Genomic DNA, 16,681 nt, shown 5'->3' with positions numbered 1-16,681 from the left:
GCGGTGGTTTTATTTTTACTTGTTTTATTTGGTTTGATTCCAAGTAGTAGAGCAGTCCTCATCATCCACCACAGAGGTGATTTTACTACTTAATCATATATACAGTATAGCTCCAAGTTTTTCATTCTAAAGGAACTCAAAAGACAAGATTTGGCCACTTGAAACACTTCTCACCATTTATAGAATAATGTCTTTTCTATCCACTAATGTGGCAACTCCAAGTCTTCATTTTCTAAACCCATAATTATATTGTTATCAACTTATCTGCCTCAAGCATGAAACAATAGACTGGTTTATTTTGGAAAAATCACACTTTTATATCCAATCTGTTTAATGCCCAGACAGACAATTGAGAGCCAGATGTGTAAAAGGAAGAGTCTTCTGATTGGAGAAGGAATCAGTTCTTGACTGCTAGTATTTGGCAACTCAAAATTTACATCTGTATGATTAGGTACTTACACAGAGGCCTTCAGTTATTTTTTTATGTAGAGTTCAAGCTAAAAAAATAAAGTGTATCTCAGGCATTCTCAAAATAGTGCAGAACTGCCTAACCTAGGTATCACAGCTGCTTAACCATGCAAGTTTTCAAAAAAACAACCAAACAAACAAAAAAAAACAACAAAAAAACCCCAAACCAAACCAAAACCTATTTGTTTTACAACATCCACAAAACAGAATCATCATAGACATTTTATGACGTTTACATTCAACAGTTCACATTCAACCCTTCACTGGGTTCATTCTACACTAAAAAATAGAAATAAAAAAATCACAGCCCAAATTCTGGTCAGAGGCCAATATTAAACGATCCAAGTATTCTTTAAAAACCCTCTAAAACAATGACACACTAGGATCCACCCATCCTACAAAAGCCTGCTATGAGGTAGATCATACAAAGACATACTGTTATAACACATGGGGCCCTTTGAACACTATACACCTTGTATTCCACCAGAACACTACCAACACAGGCTTGGGTAGAGATGGACACCCCAAAAAACCCAAATGGCTGCCATTACATTTAGTACTGTAGAACTTGCCCTGAATTACTAACATTCTTACCTCAAAGAGGATGTGAACTCTGAAAAGGAAGCCCAGCCAGTTTCTTTTGCTGGCATAGGTTCTTCTGTACTCCACACATGAGACTCAACAGAATCCAGACTGGCACCATGTGCGGTCTCCATGGGTACATCAAAGTTAGCTGACCAGTTTGGTGCTGAAAAACCATCCAACAAGTTCATTAGGAACAAATCTAAATAAAGAACATGAGTGCACATATACCTAACACACTGATTCTCGTTCCAAAAAAAGCAGAAAAATTCATAACTAGACTTTAAAGTACATGCAAAAGAATCCTCTCGTTAAAAAACTATCGCATTCCCTAAAAGGGAAATTCTGCTAGTAAGCCAGAATTTTAAAAACAGTAACTTGGAGTATTCTGCTAAAAATTGATGTAATTTATCTGAAGAACAAAAACAATAAACCATACTAGATCACAAGTACAATCCCACTTTATTCTTTAAACAAACATCAACATATTTGTTATAATTTTTCAAAACTAATTTCTGTTAAAAAAAAAAACAAACCACTTAAGAGTTTTCACCCCCTTTTCAGTTTCCTATGCACATTTTCCTGAACACAGAAAACGAGCATGTCAACTTAGGTATGGGCAGTCTCTAAATAATTTCTCATGCACTAACACCACCGCTAAGTTTCAGAAAAGTTTAAGGCTTTTTACAACTTAAAATATTTACTGGGATTTTAGATTTTAGAGCAACTGTGACTTAACAGTATCTAACTTAGGATAGGTCAATTCAAAACACTTCACCTACCCAAGGGAAACGTTTTTCATTAACACTTACAAAAAAACAGGCTGAAAAGGAAGCTCTGACTAGCAATTAGAAATTCCAACCCAGGCAGATATGGGAGGAGACCCACATGGATCAAAACTTGTTTGACACACAGATGCCAACGACACCAATCTGACAAAAGAAAAGAAAACCCTTAACTTTTCCTTCTATTTTAATTTAATTCCTTACAGTCTAGATAAACACAGGGCTTTTACCTACAGATATTGCCAGTTTAACTAAAGCCAGTTTAGTCTACTGTGACTTGAATGTGAAAACTTTTGAACAAATTACTTTAGTTAAGTTTCCACAGAGTCTACTGATGCGCGTCTTCCACTCACACATGAAACCAGACCAATGCAAATTCACTTGGCTTCTGTAGGAAGTCTTTTAAAAGAGCACTGTTAGATGAAAAGTTGGTCTGAAAGGCTTCCAGTAAAAACAGCTATATTTTAGGTTTGGAGATTAACAGTCTATTACTTTTGCAGGCATTCAAGATGTATAAACGATCACATTTCATCCTTCACTTTCTGATTCCTCCTCCTTTTTTTCCTCTTGAAGAGCAGAAACATGAATTTTAGAGAGACTAAGTAACTTGACTCAATACGCTTAAGGAATTCAAACTTCCCAACGTTTGCATGCTCTGCTGCAAGCACTCTTTACAGTAGGAAAGACTCTTTTATTAAGATAGTTGGAATAAAAATGGTAAATGAGGAACACTCCTACAAAATAAGACTGCTAGATCTAACACTTTCCTATAACTCAAAGCAGCTGGGAGAAGAGCTACGTACGTTCACTTAAGTCTACTTCCATTTTGTCCTCTGTATTGGTGCGCGATTCAAACAAGTCTTGTTTTGTTCCATCCTCCTCTTCAGAATCTGTACTTTCTTCACTGTCCGTACTGCCCGAACTTAAAACAGAAAGAAGTAGTTTACATTCTGTATTTAGTATCAGACGCTGGGCATAATCAAATGCTGGAGAGTTTGAGGCTAAAGAGAATTACAACAGCTATCATTTCTGATAGATTAACTGACGTATAATTTGTTAGCTGTTAGTATTCCTCTCATTTCTTTCTCAAAAAACCAAGGTTTAAGGTTTTTCACTTGATCATGTAAAAAGGCTATCTTTTTTTCCCTCCATATGCAAGTAAAAGACAAAAGATTGGTTTTACTCCTGCCATACAAAAGAGAGCAGAAAAGGAAAGTAAGGAATCAGATCTGTGTACAGAGATTGTTGGTCTATTTGGTCTCTTCACACTGAATGGAAGCGCTGAAATCTCCCCAGTTGTATTCCAGTCCATCCTCTTTAGCTACATACATACTTTAAACCCTATGGGCATCTCTCCCTTCGTGGTGAATGCAAGTAACACAAAAAGCCAGGTAATGTGAGAAGGCAAGGATGTCCCCGAAAAACATCACATTAAGTAACCACAACACCATCAGACAAAAGAATTGATTTTGTACAGAAGGTATTAGCCACGTGCATTTCTAAGGTTGCAAGGGAAGGAGAGATGGGGTTTGTGACTCAAGCTGCAAGAAGGTCAGAAAAGCCAAAACTACCCTGGGACAAAATTCAGTAGACAAAATTCAGGGACAAAATTCAGTAGGGAGGCTGCACAGCCCTGAGAGTTTTGGGGACCAGATGCTCCTTCCCCTCAACGCAGCTTCCTACGCAGTTTTGTCCACAACCACACCGGTACCGTAGAGAGGACAGCAAGGTCTACAGAGGTGTGGAGCTGGACTGCCTTGTCCAAGGCAAGAATGGCTGAGCAGGTTTAAAAGCAGAGGGAAAGAATAAGCAGCAGGGAAAAAAAACAAGCTACAAAAGCTGAAGTGCAGGAACAGTTGAGCAGGCAGGGCAGCTATTGCCATCTTCTGCAAATTATGGCTGGAAGACAGACACTAGAGCCATCTCTCTATTCATTTGTCCACAGACTGGAAATAGCTAGTTATGTTGGACAGCCTGTGCTAACAGTCAGCCTGAACCAAAAGACATGCTCAGTACTGAGGGCTCACTATACTGCCATTTGGATGAAAAACACATTTCTTACCTGGAATGCCTCTGGGACTCTGGTGTAAATGCAATATGTTTTTCTTCCCAAATGTCTTCTTCATCAGATCCACCATCATCAAACTGCTGGATCCGCTCCTTACAGCATGCCTCAAACAAGGCTATATTGCCCTAAATACAGCAAAAGTATAAAATCTATTTATGATTAATCATAGAATCATATAGAATGCTTTGGGTTGGAAGGGACCTTTAGAGGTCATCTAGCCCAACCCCCCTGCAGTGAGCAGGGACAGCTTTAACTAGATCAGGTTGCTCAGAGCCCCATACAACCTGACCTGGAATGCTGCCAGGGATGGGGCCTCTACCACCTCTCTGGGCAACCTGTTCCAGTGCTTCACCACCCTCATTGTAAAAAACTTCTTTCTAATGTCTAGTCTAAACCTACTCTTCTTTAGTTTAAATCCGTTATTCCTTGTCCTGTCACAACAGGCCTTATTAAAAAGATTCTCCCCATCTTTCCTGTAGGCCCCCTTTAAGTACTGGAAGGTCGCAGTAAGGTCTCCTCGCAGCCTTCTCTTCTCCAGGCTCAACAACCCCAAACTCTCTCAGCCTGGCCTCATAGGAGAGGTGCTTCAGCCCTCGGATCATTTTTGTGGCCCTCCTCTGGACCCACTCCAGCAGGTCCATGTCCTTCTTGTGCTGAGGGCCCCAGAGCTGGACGTAGTACTCCAGGTGAGGTCTCACCAGAGCAGAGCAGAGGGGCAGAATCACCTCCCTCGACCTGCTGGCCACGCTTCTTTTGATGCAGCCCAGGATATGGTTGGCTTTCTGGGCTGCAAGCGCACATTGCCAGCTCATGTCCAGCTTTTCATCCACCAGTACCCCCAAGTCCTTCTCCGCAGGGCTGCTCTCAATCCCTTCATCCCCCAGCCTGTATTGATATTGGGGGTTGGCCTGTCCCAGCTGCAGGACCTTGCACTTGGCCTTGTTGAACCTCATGAGGTTCACACAGGCCCACCTCTCTTGCCTGTCCGGGTCCCTTTGGATGACAACTCGTCCTTCTGGAGTGTCAATCGCACCACTCAGCTTGGTGTCATCTGCAAACTTGCTGAGGGTGCACTAGATCCCACTGTCTATGTCATTGATGAAGATGTTAAATAGCACCAGTCCCAGTACGGACCCCTGAGGGACTCCACTTGTCACTGGTCTCCATGTGGACATTGAGCCATTGACCACGACCCTCTGGATGCGACCATCCAGCCAATTCCTTATCCATTGAACAGTCCACCCATCAAACCCATCTCTCTCCAATTTAGAGAGAAGGATGTTGTGGGGGACTGTGTCAAACGCTTTACAGAAATCCAAGTAGATGACATCCATTGCTTTTCCCTTGTGCACTGATGCAGTCACTCCTTCATAGAAAGCCACTAGGTTGGTCAGGCAGGACTTGCCCTTGGTGAAGCCATGCTGGCTGTCTCGAATCACCTCCCTGTCCTCCATGTGCTTGAGCATATCTTCTAGGAGGATCTGTTCCATGATCTTCCCAGGCACAGAGGTGAGGCTGACAGGTCGGTAGTTCCCAGGGTCCTCCTTTCTTCCCTTTTTAAAAATGGGCACAACATTCCCCTTTTTCCAGTCAGCAGGGACTTCACCTGACTGTCATGACTTTTCAAATATCGTGGAGAGTGGCTTGGCAACTACATCAGCCAATTCCCTCAGGACTCTGGGATGCATCTCATCAGGTCCCATAGACTTGTGTACATACATTAATCATTCTACTTAAATTAGTAAACATTTTAGAAATATATGACTAGTCTGAAGAGAATCTTAAACCAGGGGGAAAAAAACATTCCTCCAAAAGCAGCAGAAAACTACGTCTTAACAACTTAAAGCTTGTCAAGGAAATATTCAGTGGTGCTTGTTTTACTCAGCTACTAACAAGGTGAGTGGACTGTCACAGAACAGCTAGGAGTTTCCATCATGTTTAAGAATGGCATACAGGAGTGACATTGAAGAGCTTTTCAGATAACCAGACCACCAAGTACTCCAGCTTTATTTTCTGTAGTGGGGTTCATTTCAGCTCAACTAACAAATAATATCTATGGTTAAATCTCTGTCCTTACTTTCCTGTCACTACAATCTCACTGGAAGACTGAAATAGCTTCTACTCATAAAACACAAGTGTGCAATATACACAAATTGAATCCAAGCCTGTTCTTGAACCTGGCCATACAAATTAGAAGCAATTCTGTTTAATACTGATCACAAAGAACAACAATAGCGTCTTCCAAATCCAAGAGAAAATCTCATGATACAGGAACAAGGTAGTATAGTTATTTTCCAAAGATTACACATCAAAGGAGTAAATATAACAACCACCACCAAAACTCTGAGGTCACACCAAAGTTTAAAAGACATAATTTTTCTGACAGTACAGGAACACATACTTACACTTTCATTTGTATTGAGGCTGAAGTTGATGTCTGAGACCCGATCAAAGGAAACACTACAAAAAAGCAGATGTATGCAATAAAACAAGATGTTGTATTGTGACACGAAGACATTTCATTTCTCTTAGGTTTCTCATTTTCCAATAATCTAAAAATATAAGATTAAAGACAAAGTAGTTTCCAACATAAAACAGTCAAATTCCACATTAAGGAGGCCTGGCATTCATATGATTTTTCTAACTGTGAAATATTTTAAACAAAAATACAAAACAATGTCACCTCTACCCTATAGTTAGCCATGAAGATGCAACAAGCAAGCATAACTGAAATGATATATGCAAATCTCAAGTACTGTACTGTTATGCACTGGAAAAGAAAGTAGGCCTAAGGAATGTCTAATCTGACTATGGTGTACCATTATACAGATCAAAATCCTGCAAAGATCTGCATTAGCAGCTCTTATACCTTTTAACTGATTTTACCACTCCATAGAAGGACGTTCTCAACAGGAAGGGAGAAAATGAAAAACATAGTATCAACTTCTGTTTCCTAAAGAAAAAAAAGGAACCTCTACTTTTTTTTTTTTAAACCAATCACTTAAGTTTTTTTCCAAACTGAACACTAAATATTAGGCTTTACACATCTTCACACATTAAGCTATTCAGCTGTTTCACTAAAGTAATTACAAACATGTCTTAGTCTAAAAATAGCATTACACAAACTAAATCTCTAGGGGAAGCAAAAAGAAATGGAGGAGAAAAAAATGGGGAGTACTATCAGACTTTCAGAAGAGTTAATATATTCTTTCTCTAGCGACATATAGCAGTGCATTCAGCAGAGGACATACTACTCTTTCTCTAATCCTCATTGCATTACAAAGTAGGGAACAAGGTAAGTCACCTAAAGGAACATAAGTTTTAAGTGTGACTGAATTACTGTGCAAGTTACCATCTGAATTACTGTACAACAGTAAGAAAGCAATTTAAGCTGTAATTGATGCTTGCACAAAAGGCATAACTTTAAAGTGACTTTATCTACAGCTTAATTCAACTCATGAGTACATCATCAGTATACCTATCGCAAATCTCAAGACTACTGCTTACACAAGTAGTCATCTTCTTTCCACCAAGACCATACACTACCAAAGGCATGATCTTAAAGGAATTCCAACTCTTATCCTTGCCAAAATCCACTTGCTTCTAACAAAGTTAAAGAGTATCCTGAGTTGCCTCCTCTCCCATCATATCTTAATCTATAATCTCAGAAGATTATGTGGTATAGAAAGGCAGCAATGCTTCTTAGATGGCAATGTGCAAGCTTCAGTCAACCATCACTTACTAAACATGTCTTACAGAAGAGCACTGAGACATTTTATTGTATTTTACCATTCTAGAAACCATCTTCAAGTAATGCTTTTTACCCTTATCTGCATGTTCTTGCATCCCAGGCCATGAATTCTTACAAAAAAACCCAAGATCAACTCTATTTGCAGCAAGAACCCCGATTCCTTCCCTTTCCCATTATGGCATCAGTTTACTCAGAACTGAAGAAAGAGATCAGGTTTTGTATGGCATGTTTTTTGTTGTGGTTTTTGGGATTTGGTTTTGTTTAGGGTTTGGTTTTTTTTTTTTTTACCTGACCAAGATTGTTCTCATTTCCTCATCACTTACCCTATTTGTAAAATAAGTCTTAACTGCCTTGACCTTGAAAACAAAGATAGATTTATGATGACCTTCCTTACTGTCTCCTACAGAAAAGTACACTCACAGATGTGTTGTTCCTGTCATCTTTTCCAGGAAAAAGTAAAAGTAAAGCTATTCATCTGCTCTGGTATATAGATTCAGCAGGGAAAAAAGCATCACTTTGAGGCACACAGAAAGTGGAAGTGCCCCAAACAATGCCATGTCATTGGACAGACATAGCTTTCAAAAGCAGAGTTTAATTTAGTTATTTATTCACAAGCACTGTGTTCTCATGTTGGCACAACCAGGACATTAGAAATGGAAGGTAAGTGGTTGGTTTCCTCTGTAAACTGTTCAGGGAGGCTTCTATCAATGCACACAGATAGTACAAAAAGACGGGACTGATTGGCAACTGCCTCATATCAGTAAAGTCTTGTATTTATCATCAGCAAAACCACAGCCAAATGCACATTAAGAAAGGAAACTCCCGAGACTACAGGCAAAACCAGTATAACGCTATACTCACTTGCCGATGTCATCTTGATCAGCGAACTTCTCATCGTTGAAGCCAAACTGGTCAATAAAATTGGACGTCATTTGTTGCATCTGATAATCAGAAAAGGCCTGGCAACCCCAGGACCAACGACAGTGATATAATGATTCTAATAATATTCTAAATCCTATTTGCCCATTTTGCTCCAAAGAAATAAAAGTCTCTCTAATCTAAACATAAAGGACAGGAAAAGGGTTTGTCTTAACCTCTGAATTTTAAATGGTAACACTGACTACACACCTACTTACATTTAATGACTTGAAAGCCAGTCTAATAGCAGGTCTCAATAAGGAAGTTAGATCTGTAGTTTAACCACGTTAATCAGCAATTTTCCAAAGGCACCCCAAAGAAACTGCGACACAACACAGTATACTAGATAAAAGAAAAAGCTGTCTGTTCAAAATAACATGAAGTTATAAATGGTAAGCACCAGAAAAGTACATTATATATAGACACTAAAGCGCAGTTGCATATTTGTCATGTAGTTGTCACTAGAAATATCAGTCTCAGGCACACACACCAGCACTGTCTATTCAACATCTAGAAGAAGGAAACTATTGAACATTTTACATCTCAATGCAGTGTCACTGACTCCACTGTATTTTTTTTTTTTTTTAAAATAAATATGCCAGTGTCAACTGCCAGCAGATGGGTATATACACGTTAAGGTACACATGGCATTTTCTCCTATCCATAATAATAATTTTTGTCCCTTATTTCACAGTACTATAATTATATGACCCATTCTCTAGGGACTTTTAATAGTGTTATTTCCATGTGTAAAGTCAGCCAATGCTAAGATATTCTAGGAAATACAGCTATCACAACAACTCTCTCTGTTTCTTGCCCAGGTAACTAAAGGGACACAGTATACAAACAAAACCTTTGAAGAAGGTGGTAAAGCTGTACAAAGTGAATATGGAAAGAAAACAAGAAAGTGGTCAAAAAAAGCAAGTTTCAATTAAGGCATTATGAAAACTGGAGGAAAAAGAAAGGAGATATAGAAGGATGAGGTATACAGCAAGACACTATCACGGCTGGGAGTGGGTCTGAAAAACCCTCATGACTGGTAGGGTCACTATGCTAAGCCAGGCCAAAGCAAGAACTCTTTTACATTTTGATCCTAAATTTTAAAATCTGATAGTTTCAGGATTTCACACTAACACAATTAGTATATCAACATTACACAGGCAGACAATCAGTTACTGACTGTCCTCCCTATAAAATAATTACTCTGCTTTACACTGGTTACTAAGCTTTCCTTTCCTGTAAAGTATTTTCACTATTATAAAGCACATGTGACTGAAAGACACTGGTGAATTACCTCCAGGGGAAGAAAAAGACCCCAAGAAGTTAATAGACTTGTTCTGTTTTATAAAAAGGCACAACCATTAAGAACACCATTCACAGGATAAACAGAAAATTAAGACATGAGGTTTATGACAGCAGCTAGTTACAAAACTAGTGTGAAATCTTATCACTACATCAAAATTGTCTATAACAAGTATATAAACTGCAGTTATAAACTGCTAGGGTCTCTCAGACCCTATACAGTTCTATCCCGTTCTCTTAACATATTTTCAGTAAGCTAAGAGAGACAAAAAGTGGTACTAAGCTGGTGAAGACCAGAACAACAACGCTTTCCTGGAGTAAAAGTTTCCAGAGCCACAGCAAGACAGCTCATTAAATACTGCTGGCACAAGAAACCTTACAACCCAGAACTAGGTGATGGAACACTTTTTCAAATATGTCAGTTTTGAAGTCTTACTCAGAAACTTACATAAAAAGTGCTTCTGAGAAAAAGAAACCTTCCCTTCTGGAACAAAGGGTCTTCATTAGAAGAAAAAAGCATAAACTAGATTTGGATGCCAGAAGAAAGAAGTCATAGCAAAAGTAATTCTGCACATGCAGAAGTTAACTTTGACAAAAATAAACCAAAGATGAAATGGTTCCTTAGTATTTTCATCCCTTATCCAATTCCTAATGGGTCCACTTGAATTTTGGAAATCTACCTCCCATTCCCTCCTTTAACTATTGGTCTAGAATAGGGTATCCTAGCTGAAGCCAGAGACACCTTTATGAACAAATTTGTGCAGCTGGAGAATGCTTTAAGTAATCTCAATCCATTTCCCATCAGTGATTTATCTGGTCTAGTATCATGCTTTCCTCACAAGACCACTTTAGAAAGTGTATTTCACTAGCTTAGCTTAGGGGAAAAAAAAAAAAGATTAAGAAAATGGTGACAAACTTGAAAAAAACAGCACTGGACCATCTGCATTTCTCCATATTAATGACCTGGAACTGCTCGATTGCCTAGGCACAGCAAGTCACTAACTAAAGGGATGCAGGAAAAGCACAGAGATATTTCCAAATCTTACTTTCTCACTAGAGCTGCTAAAGATAGCACCCAACAAGTTTGTATTCAGGTGCGCCTTACGCACACAAAATCACAGAATCAGATAAAAATCCATCAGATTCTTAAAGCTTGAGCCACCACCCACAGTTCAAACTTAGATAAACAATTACGTATTATAAAAACTATAGAAGATGCATAAAGTACCGAAGCCAGTCTTAAGACTATGTAGTTACATAACATAGCCATTAGTGTGAGCTGAAAGATTTTGGTTAATAACCCAGGTAAGTAACGTGTTCCATATAAGGGATCTACCAGCAGTCTTGTGCTGCATGGCTCTCACTCTTTCACCACCAGTGAAAGAATTGAGAGAGATGCATATTGCAGATAGGACAGTACTATTACAGAAATGCTGTCATTCTTCATCAAAATGGCACCAATGTTCTCCATAATCACTCATCGCAAAAATACTCTAATGCCATAACCATATTAAACACTGTACCATTATCAATTAGTCATCTGTGAAAGCATTAAAACTTCAAGGTGGACACAGCTTTGACTTAAGCTTTCAGCCTGGTTGATCTGAAAATTCCCTAGGCATTCTCAATTTTTTTTTCATTAAACCAAGTGATAAACAATTATCTTTGAAACACTCACAAATGAGTTGCTGAAAGCACATACTGAACTTAAAAATAAGTGATCAAGTTCATTGGAAATTTAGTTCAGGAATATTTGGCTATATACACTTGCCAGGTATCAAGGGTCTATAAAGAAAAAACATTCAAGCTGCTAGATATGACCTGTCACAAAAGCATAATTCACTCTTCATTTATATTGTTGTGACAGCTGCAGACTTTGACATTTTGCCAAAAACTAAACGCATGTAACAATCAATAGCCAATCCTCCTTGTTTCCTCATCAAAATCAGGGTCAGCATTTAAAAACGACCCAAAAACCAAAAAACATAACCCAAAAACCTATTAGCAAAACCAAACAGAAACCCGTATTTGCTTTCACAGCAATTCACACTTGCCAAAAACCACAATTAAAAGCCACCATTTCAAACTTCTTCATGTAGTAAGAACTAAAGTTAACACAGAAACTGTGTTCAACTTGGCCAGACAGCTGGTATATAAAACGTGTTCTTAGGCATGAGTAGAGATCTGCATATACAGCATGATCTAAGACTAAAAACTGGAAGGCACACCGAGATATCATGACTTGTGTTAAAAACCATACCGCTGGGTTTGGTAAAACGCACTTGCGTGCATGCACACATGTCTAAGTTTTATTTTAAACTTTCTAGATTTGTACTTGCTTCTGATAGAAATACAAGTTCCACTGCTTTTTTTAAATTTATTTATTTTTAGAGAAAAAGCAACTTATGCTGTTAAAAGAATTCAACTCACCTGCTGCAAAGAAGAATCCTGTGAGAAGCCAGTTTCTTTAAAGTCAATTTCATCATCACTGGAAGAATGAATGTGGCAGGTAGTAACCTATACAAAGGAATTTAGTCATTTGCACAGTATATGACAGCCACTCAAGTATACTCACACTATCTGGCTGAATCTTCAGTTTCATATCAACACAAGAAACTGAATTATTTTTAGTTTTCCCAACTGCTATACCACACAAAACAGTCCCTGAAATATTTCAATAGCATTAACACATACATGAGTATTAGATACCCAAAAGCCAAAGCTTTTGACTACTTCAGAATGAGTATTTAACCTCAAAAGCCAGTCCTACAGCCGACAGTTATCTAAACCAAAATGAGACTAAACTTGCATCTTGTCTTTGTACTGCATCAAATATATAGAACAGCAAGTTAATTAGTAGTCACCAAAATACTACATTATACACAGAGGTCCTCCTCCTTTCCTACACATAAAATATATAAAAATTAAAGGGAAACTGTCTTAGGTATCTACACTATTTACAAAATGACAAAAGAATTAAAACTTCAGAAATTCATAACCAATGTGTACTTGCAGAAACAAACATGCAGTTGTTGCCGCAGCAACTGCTGCTTTAATCATTACCCTTGAAAGAAAAGATTTTTTTTTTTTTTTATGATCTGACATAGAACTAGTGGAAATTGTTCAGTGACACTGCAATCTAAGCAACATGTTCCTGGAAGTACTCATCTTCAATCAGAACAGCACTCCAAAAGTAATTTTACCTAGGACAGCAATTACCTAAAGTAACAGTAGCAACAGCTGACCCTTAAGACATGCTCTATGAAGGATCACTAGTATAAAGCAATTCTACAGATGACAAAATTTATACTGTACTATAATATATTGCATTATTCTAGAACTCTTTCCCCTAGAATGCCATGTTACAGATTCTCTAGTGAAGTCAGGTGGTTCATGGATTCTTTTTATTTTTTGAAGAAAATACAAGTCTATACAAATGGAGTATGAAGCCTTGTATGTGTTTCAGTACAAGACAGACACCCTTCTATGCTCCCACAAATATCACAGAACAGTCATTCTACAGTCAGGAGACGTGCAAGAGATAAATGAAGAAAGTTACTACCTGAAGTATATTGTGCTTTTATGCTTTTTCCTCTGTTAGTATAACATTTTAAAAAATAATTTGGAGTGCTTTATTCTTGCACATCTACCATTCAGCCCTGCTCTGCAATTTGCATACTAGAAGTACCCTGACCTCAAGTTAGTGAATTTCTGAAAGAAACCTGACTTATCAACAGTAAAACTGTCAGTAAGTGGGAAGAACAGTAATACACGAAATGAACTCTGGGCTTGTGGTGTCTGGAGAAGAACTGTTGTATCAAATGACAGACCAAATCCATTGAAGGTTAGTGCTCAGTGTGTATTTATGAAAATATTCTTGCAAAGTCTGCACACTTCAAAGTAATTATATGACATTCCATACCACAACCTGGGCTGCCCTAGATACCACCCCCCTCATGTGGGCACATTTTGAGAGGACAAAAGTTAATATACCAACTCCTTCTACAACTGCAACTTGTTGGGCGAAAAGACACACAAAACCAAGTAAGAAGTTGTTTGTTTAGTTTTAGTTACTACTAATGAACAAGTTAATCCCCAATAGAAATCCTGCCCTTACTGCTGTAACAGAAACAAGCTCAGGACTCTTAGTTAGACATAATGTCTTCTCCACCAAACTCTCTCTTTGGGAACCAATAGGTCACAAGGCCTAAGATACATGAGCTACTTCTCTTGTTTTCTGACAGCTGCTGTGGTTGAAGCATAAACCTGAAAGAAGAAACAAGCATTACTCCACCCTAATAAATAAATGGCAGAATTATGCGGGGGAGGGAGTGGGAATGACCACTGCAAATTCTGGCAATTAATTCTTTACTTAAGAAAGCTCCTCACTGTTCAGACCGGTTGCTTTCTAACACTAACACACAGCACAGGCACTTTTTGCAAATAATTCATTCTAATGTGTGGCATTTTTTGCCTCATTTCCTGGCAATACTGAGAAGGATTTTCCTTAAGAGAAAGGAACTACATGGTGATTTTTAAGGCAACCATGAACAATTTGTCCTGTAGACTGTTATTTTCAGGTTTAGGGGAGGTATATTCTTCTTACCTAGTCTTTAAGTATACCTCACAATCACTCAATATCATGACTAATATTGGAAAGATGCCATAAAGAGACACATCTGAAGTTATGCAAAGTCTCTTGTACAAACCTAGTATTACGAATTGCATAGCATTCTTCACTGTATCAGCACCATTAATGCACCTTATCTAAAGAGAAAATGAACAATTACACATTTGTTTAATCTTCAGCTAGGTAAGTGTAAGTAGGTAAGATTAGTGAAGTACTGTCTACCTTCTACCAGAAGTACAATTAGCAGTGGAAAAGCAAAAATAAACTTCCTGTAAACTCTGTAAAGTGTTTCGAGGTAACTCTGAGATAGTTCTGCTACATGATCACTTCTAAGCCTGCAGTTACTGTTGGTTTAGAAAATGTAACAAGAACTTGTTTGAAAGACAGAAAAGCCTAAAGAGGGAGAAAGAGAATGAAAGGGATAAAGTGTTAATAGATTTATAATCAGTGTCCCTCATGTAAAACAAATGAAAAAGAACAGTCTCATGACTGCAGAATCAGTTCATTATGCATGGGACCCCAGGACCACACACCTTGTTCCATTATAGTAAAAGAGCTCTCTGTTGAGCACCAAATGACTGAAATACTGTACTTGTACTCACAAGAACAGTTATTTCCCTAGCCTTCACACAGCTAACTTAGGAACTTCACATAGTAACAGTATGCGTACACATAAAGATCAGATCATCTGAGCTTAGTAAATCCAGTAAGTTGACTGAAGAAGATCAAGTATAACAGTAAATGACAGTTCTGTTGTGTTGACAGGAACTGCACGCTTAACTATTACATCGCCCATGACTAGATTCTGCTCAACAGCTTGCTCAGGACAGCAAAACCTTGAACTGAGTAAATAAGTCTACTCATCTACCCAGCAATAAATATAAGGCTTATCCATAGAAAATTAAGAAAGGTGTGCTTAATATCTTGCTCTGGGGACACTGAAAATCTGCACTTTAAATCAGATATATAATTTTTCAGGTATAAGCATTAGTTCTGATAAGCTGTTGTTTTAACCCAGGATGCTTTCATCAACTTACAGAAGAGCTCAAACACTCAGACACATCAAATTGTCCAGGTTTATAGGTGGAGAGGACAGGTCTATGGAAACCAAAGCACAGATCAAAAGCATGGATATTAGGGGGCAGTATGACTGGGAAGAAATACGGTAGGGCTGCGCTTTCAGGATACAATAACCATAACTTAAACTTGACTCAGTAAAACAACAAGAAGAGTTTTCTATGAGATCTGTCTTTTAATATCTCCTACACCACACTGTACTGTCCATTACTGCTTATCTTTAAACTGAATGCTAATCCAAGGCTCATGAGAATGGATCACGCAGGCAGAAACAAAGCCTACAACTTTAGAAATTCAAAAGAGACAGTATTTTCCAGATGGCATTTTTAGATACAAGAATGTTTTCATGCTTCGTATTTCTATTCAACTGAATATTGTGGAGTTTGGAGATATGTTTTAAATGAGGTTTTACTGTTGTTACATCAAGTATGTCCAAGTAAATGATTACATATCTAAAGAGCTAATTACAGTGTTATTAATTATAAATCAGCTTAAAATTCTGCCTCTTTAGATGACTCTTCTCTTGGCCTTGACCAAGAAGTAGTTTCTAACAAGAGGAAAATACCATTATTCTGCAAGTACTATGAACTTCTTTGCATTCACAGGCTTATGGAAAAAACATAATCTGTAAATCATTTAGTCCTGTCCACAAGTTGCAGTTTCAGATTAATTTCCTATTGCTTCTACTGCCACACACATCATGTTAGCATTATGTTCCAGTTGCTATGTTATGTTGAAATAGCAAATTTAAGAGTTTATTAGTCTGTTTAATATAGCACCAGCACAAGTTAATGAAGCCACATGCAAAGCACTGCATTCCTGGAGAAGTCAGGTGTATTAAAATTCATTAATTGGTCTGCTGACATTGGAAAAAGTCTCTGCTTATTAAAGTCTCCAAGTGATTACTCTTAAGCTGTATGTTTAACATGATTACACAAAACCTCTTCATGCTTCTACTTAAGTTTAGCTTTTTTCTAAAAGTGTAATCACTGCTTCTGTATGCAGAAAAAATATGACAGGTGCACAACAAAAGTATGCAAAGTTACTTGATTTAAGTAAGGTCAGTACCACATGCAGTGGGATGCAGGTAGCATTTTCCC

General features: G+C 38.1%; 1 protein-coding gene across 10 annotated transcripts in view; it reads right to left on the bottom strand.

Moving 5' to 3' along the window:
- PPP6R3 (protein phosphatase 6 regulatory subunit 3) overlaps positions 1 to 16,681 on the bottom strand; it is a 71,489-nt gene that overhangs the window by 9,634 nt on the left and 45,174 nt on the right. For 6 of the 10 annotated variants that reach the window (XM_075712733.1, XM_075712731.1, XM_075712732.1 and 3 more), the window contains 7 exons: positions 12,305 to 12,391; positions 8,516 to 8,613; positions 6,309 to 6,363; positions 3,898 to 4,028; positions 2,639 to 2,757; positions 1,863 to 1,982; positions 1,063 to 1,216 (listed from right to left, as the gene is read on the bottom strand). In XM_075712733.1, coding sequence (XP_075568848.1) covers positions 1,063 to 1,216; positions 1,863 to 1,982; positions 2,639 to 2,757; positions 3,898 to 4,028; positions 6,309 to 6,363; positions 8,516 to 8,613; positions 12,305 to 12,391 — 764 coding nt within the window. The remainder of the gene's footprint in view (positions 1 to 1,062; positions 1,217 to 1,862; positions 1,983 to 2,638; positions 2,758 to 3,897; positions 4,029 to 6,308; positions 6,364 to 8,515; positions 8,614 to 12,304; positions 12,392 to 16,681) is intronic. The other 4 variants (XM_075712738.1, XM_075712735.1, XM_075712734.1 and 1 more) reach the window with 3 other exon arrangements.

The sequence above is a fragment of the Pelecanus crispus genome, chromosome 6 (assembly GCF_030463565.1).
Source record: "Pelecanus crispus isolate bPelCri1 chromosome 6, bPelCri1.pri, whole genome shotgun sequence".
NCBI classification, from domain to species: domain Eukaryota; kingdom Metazoa; phylum Chordata; class Aves; order Pelecaniformes; family Pelecanidae; genus Pelecanus; species Pelecanus crispus.
The sequence above is the reverse complement of the archived record's forward strand: the minus strand, read 5'-3'. Positions and strand labels throughout refer to the sequence as shown.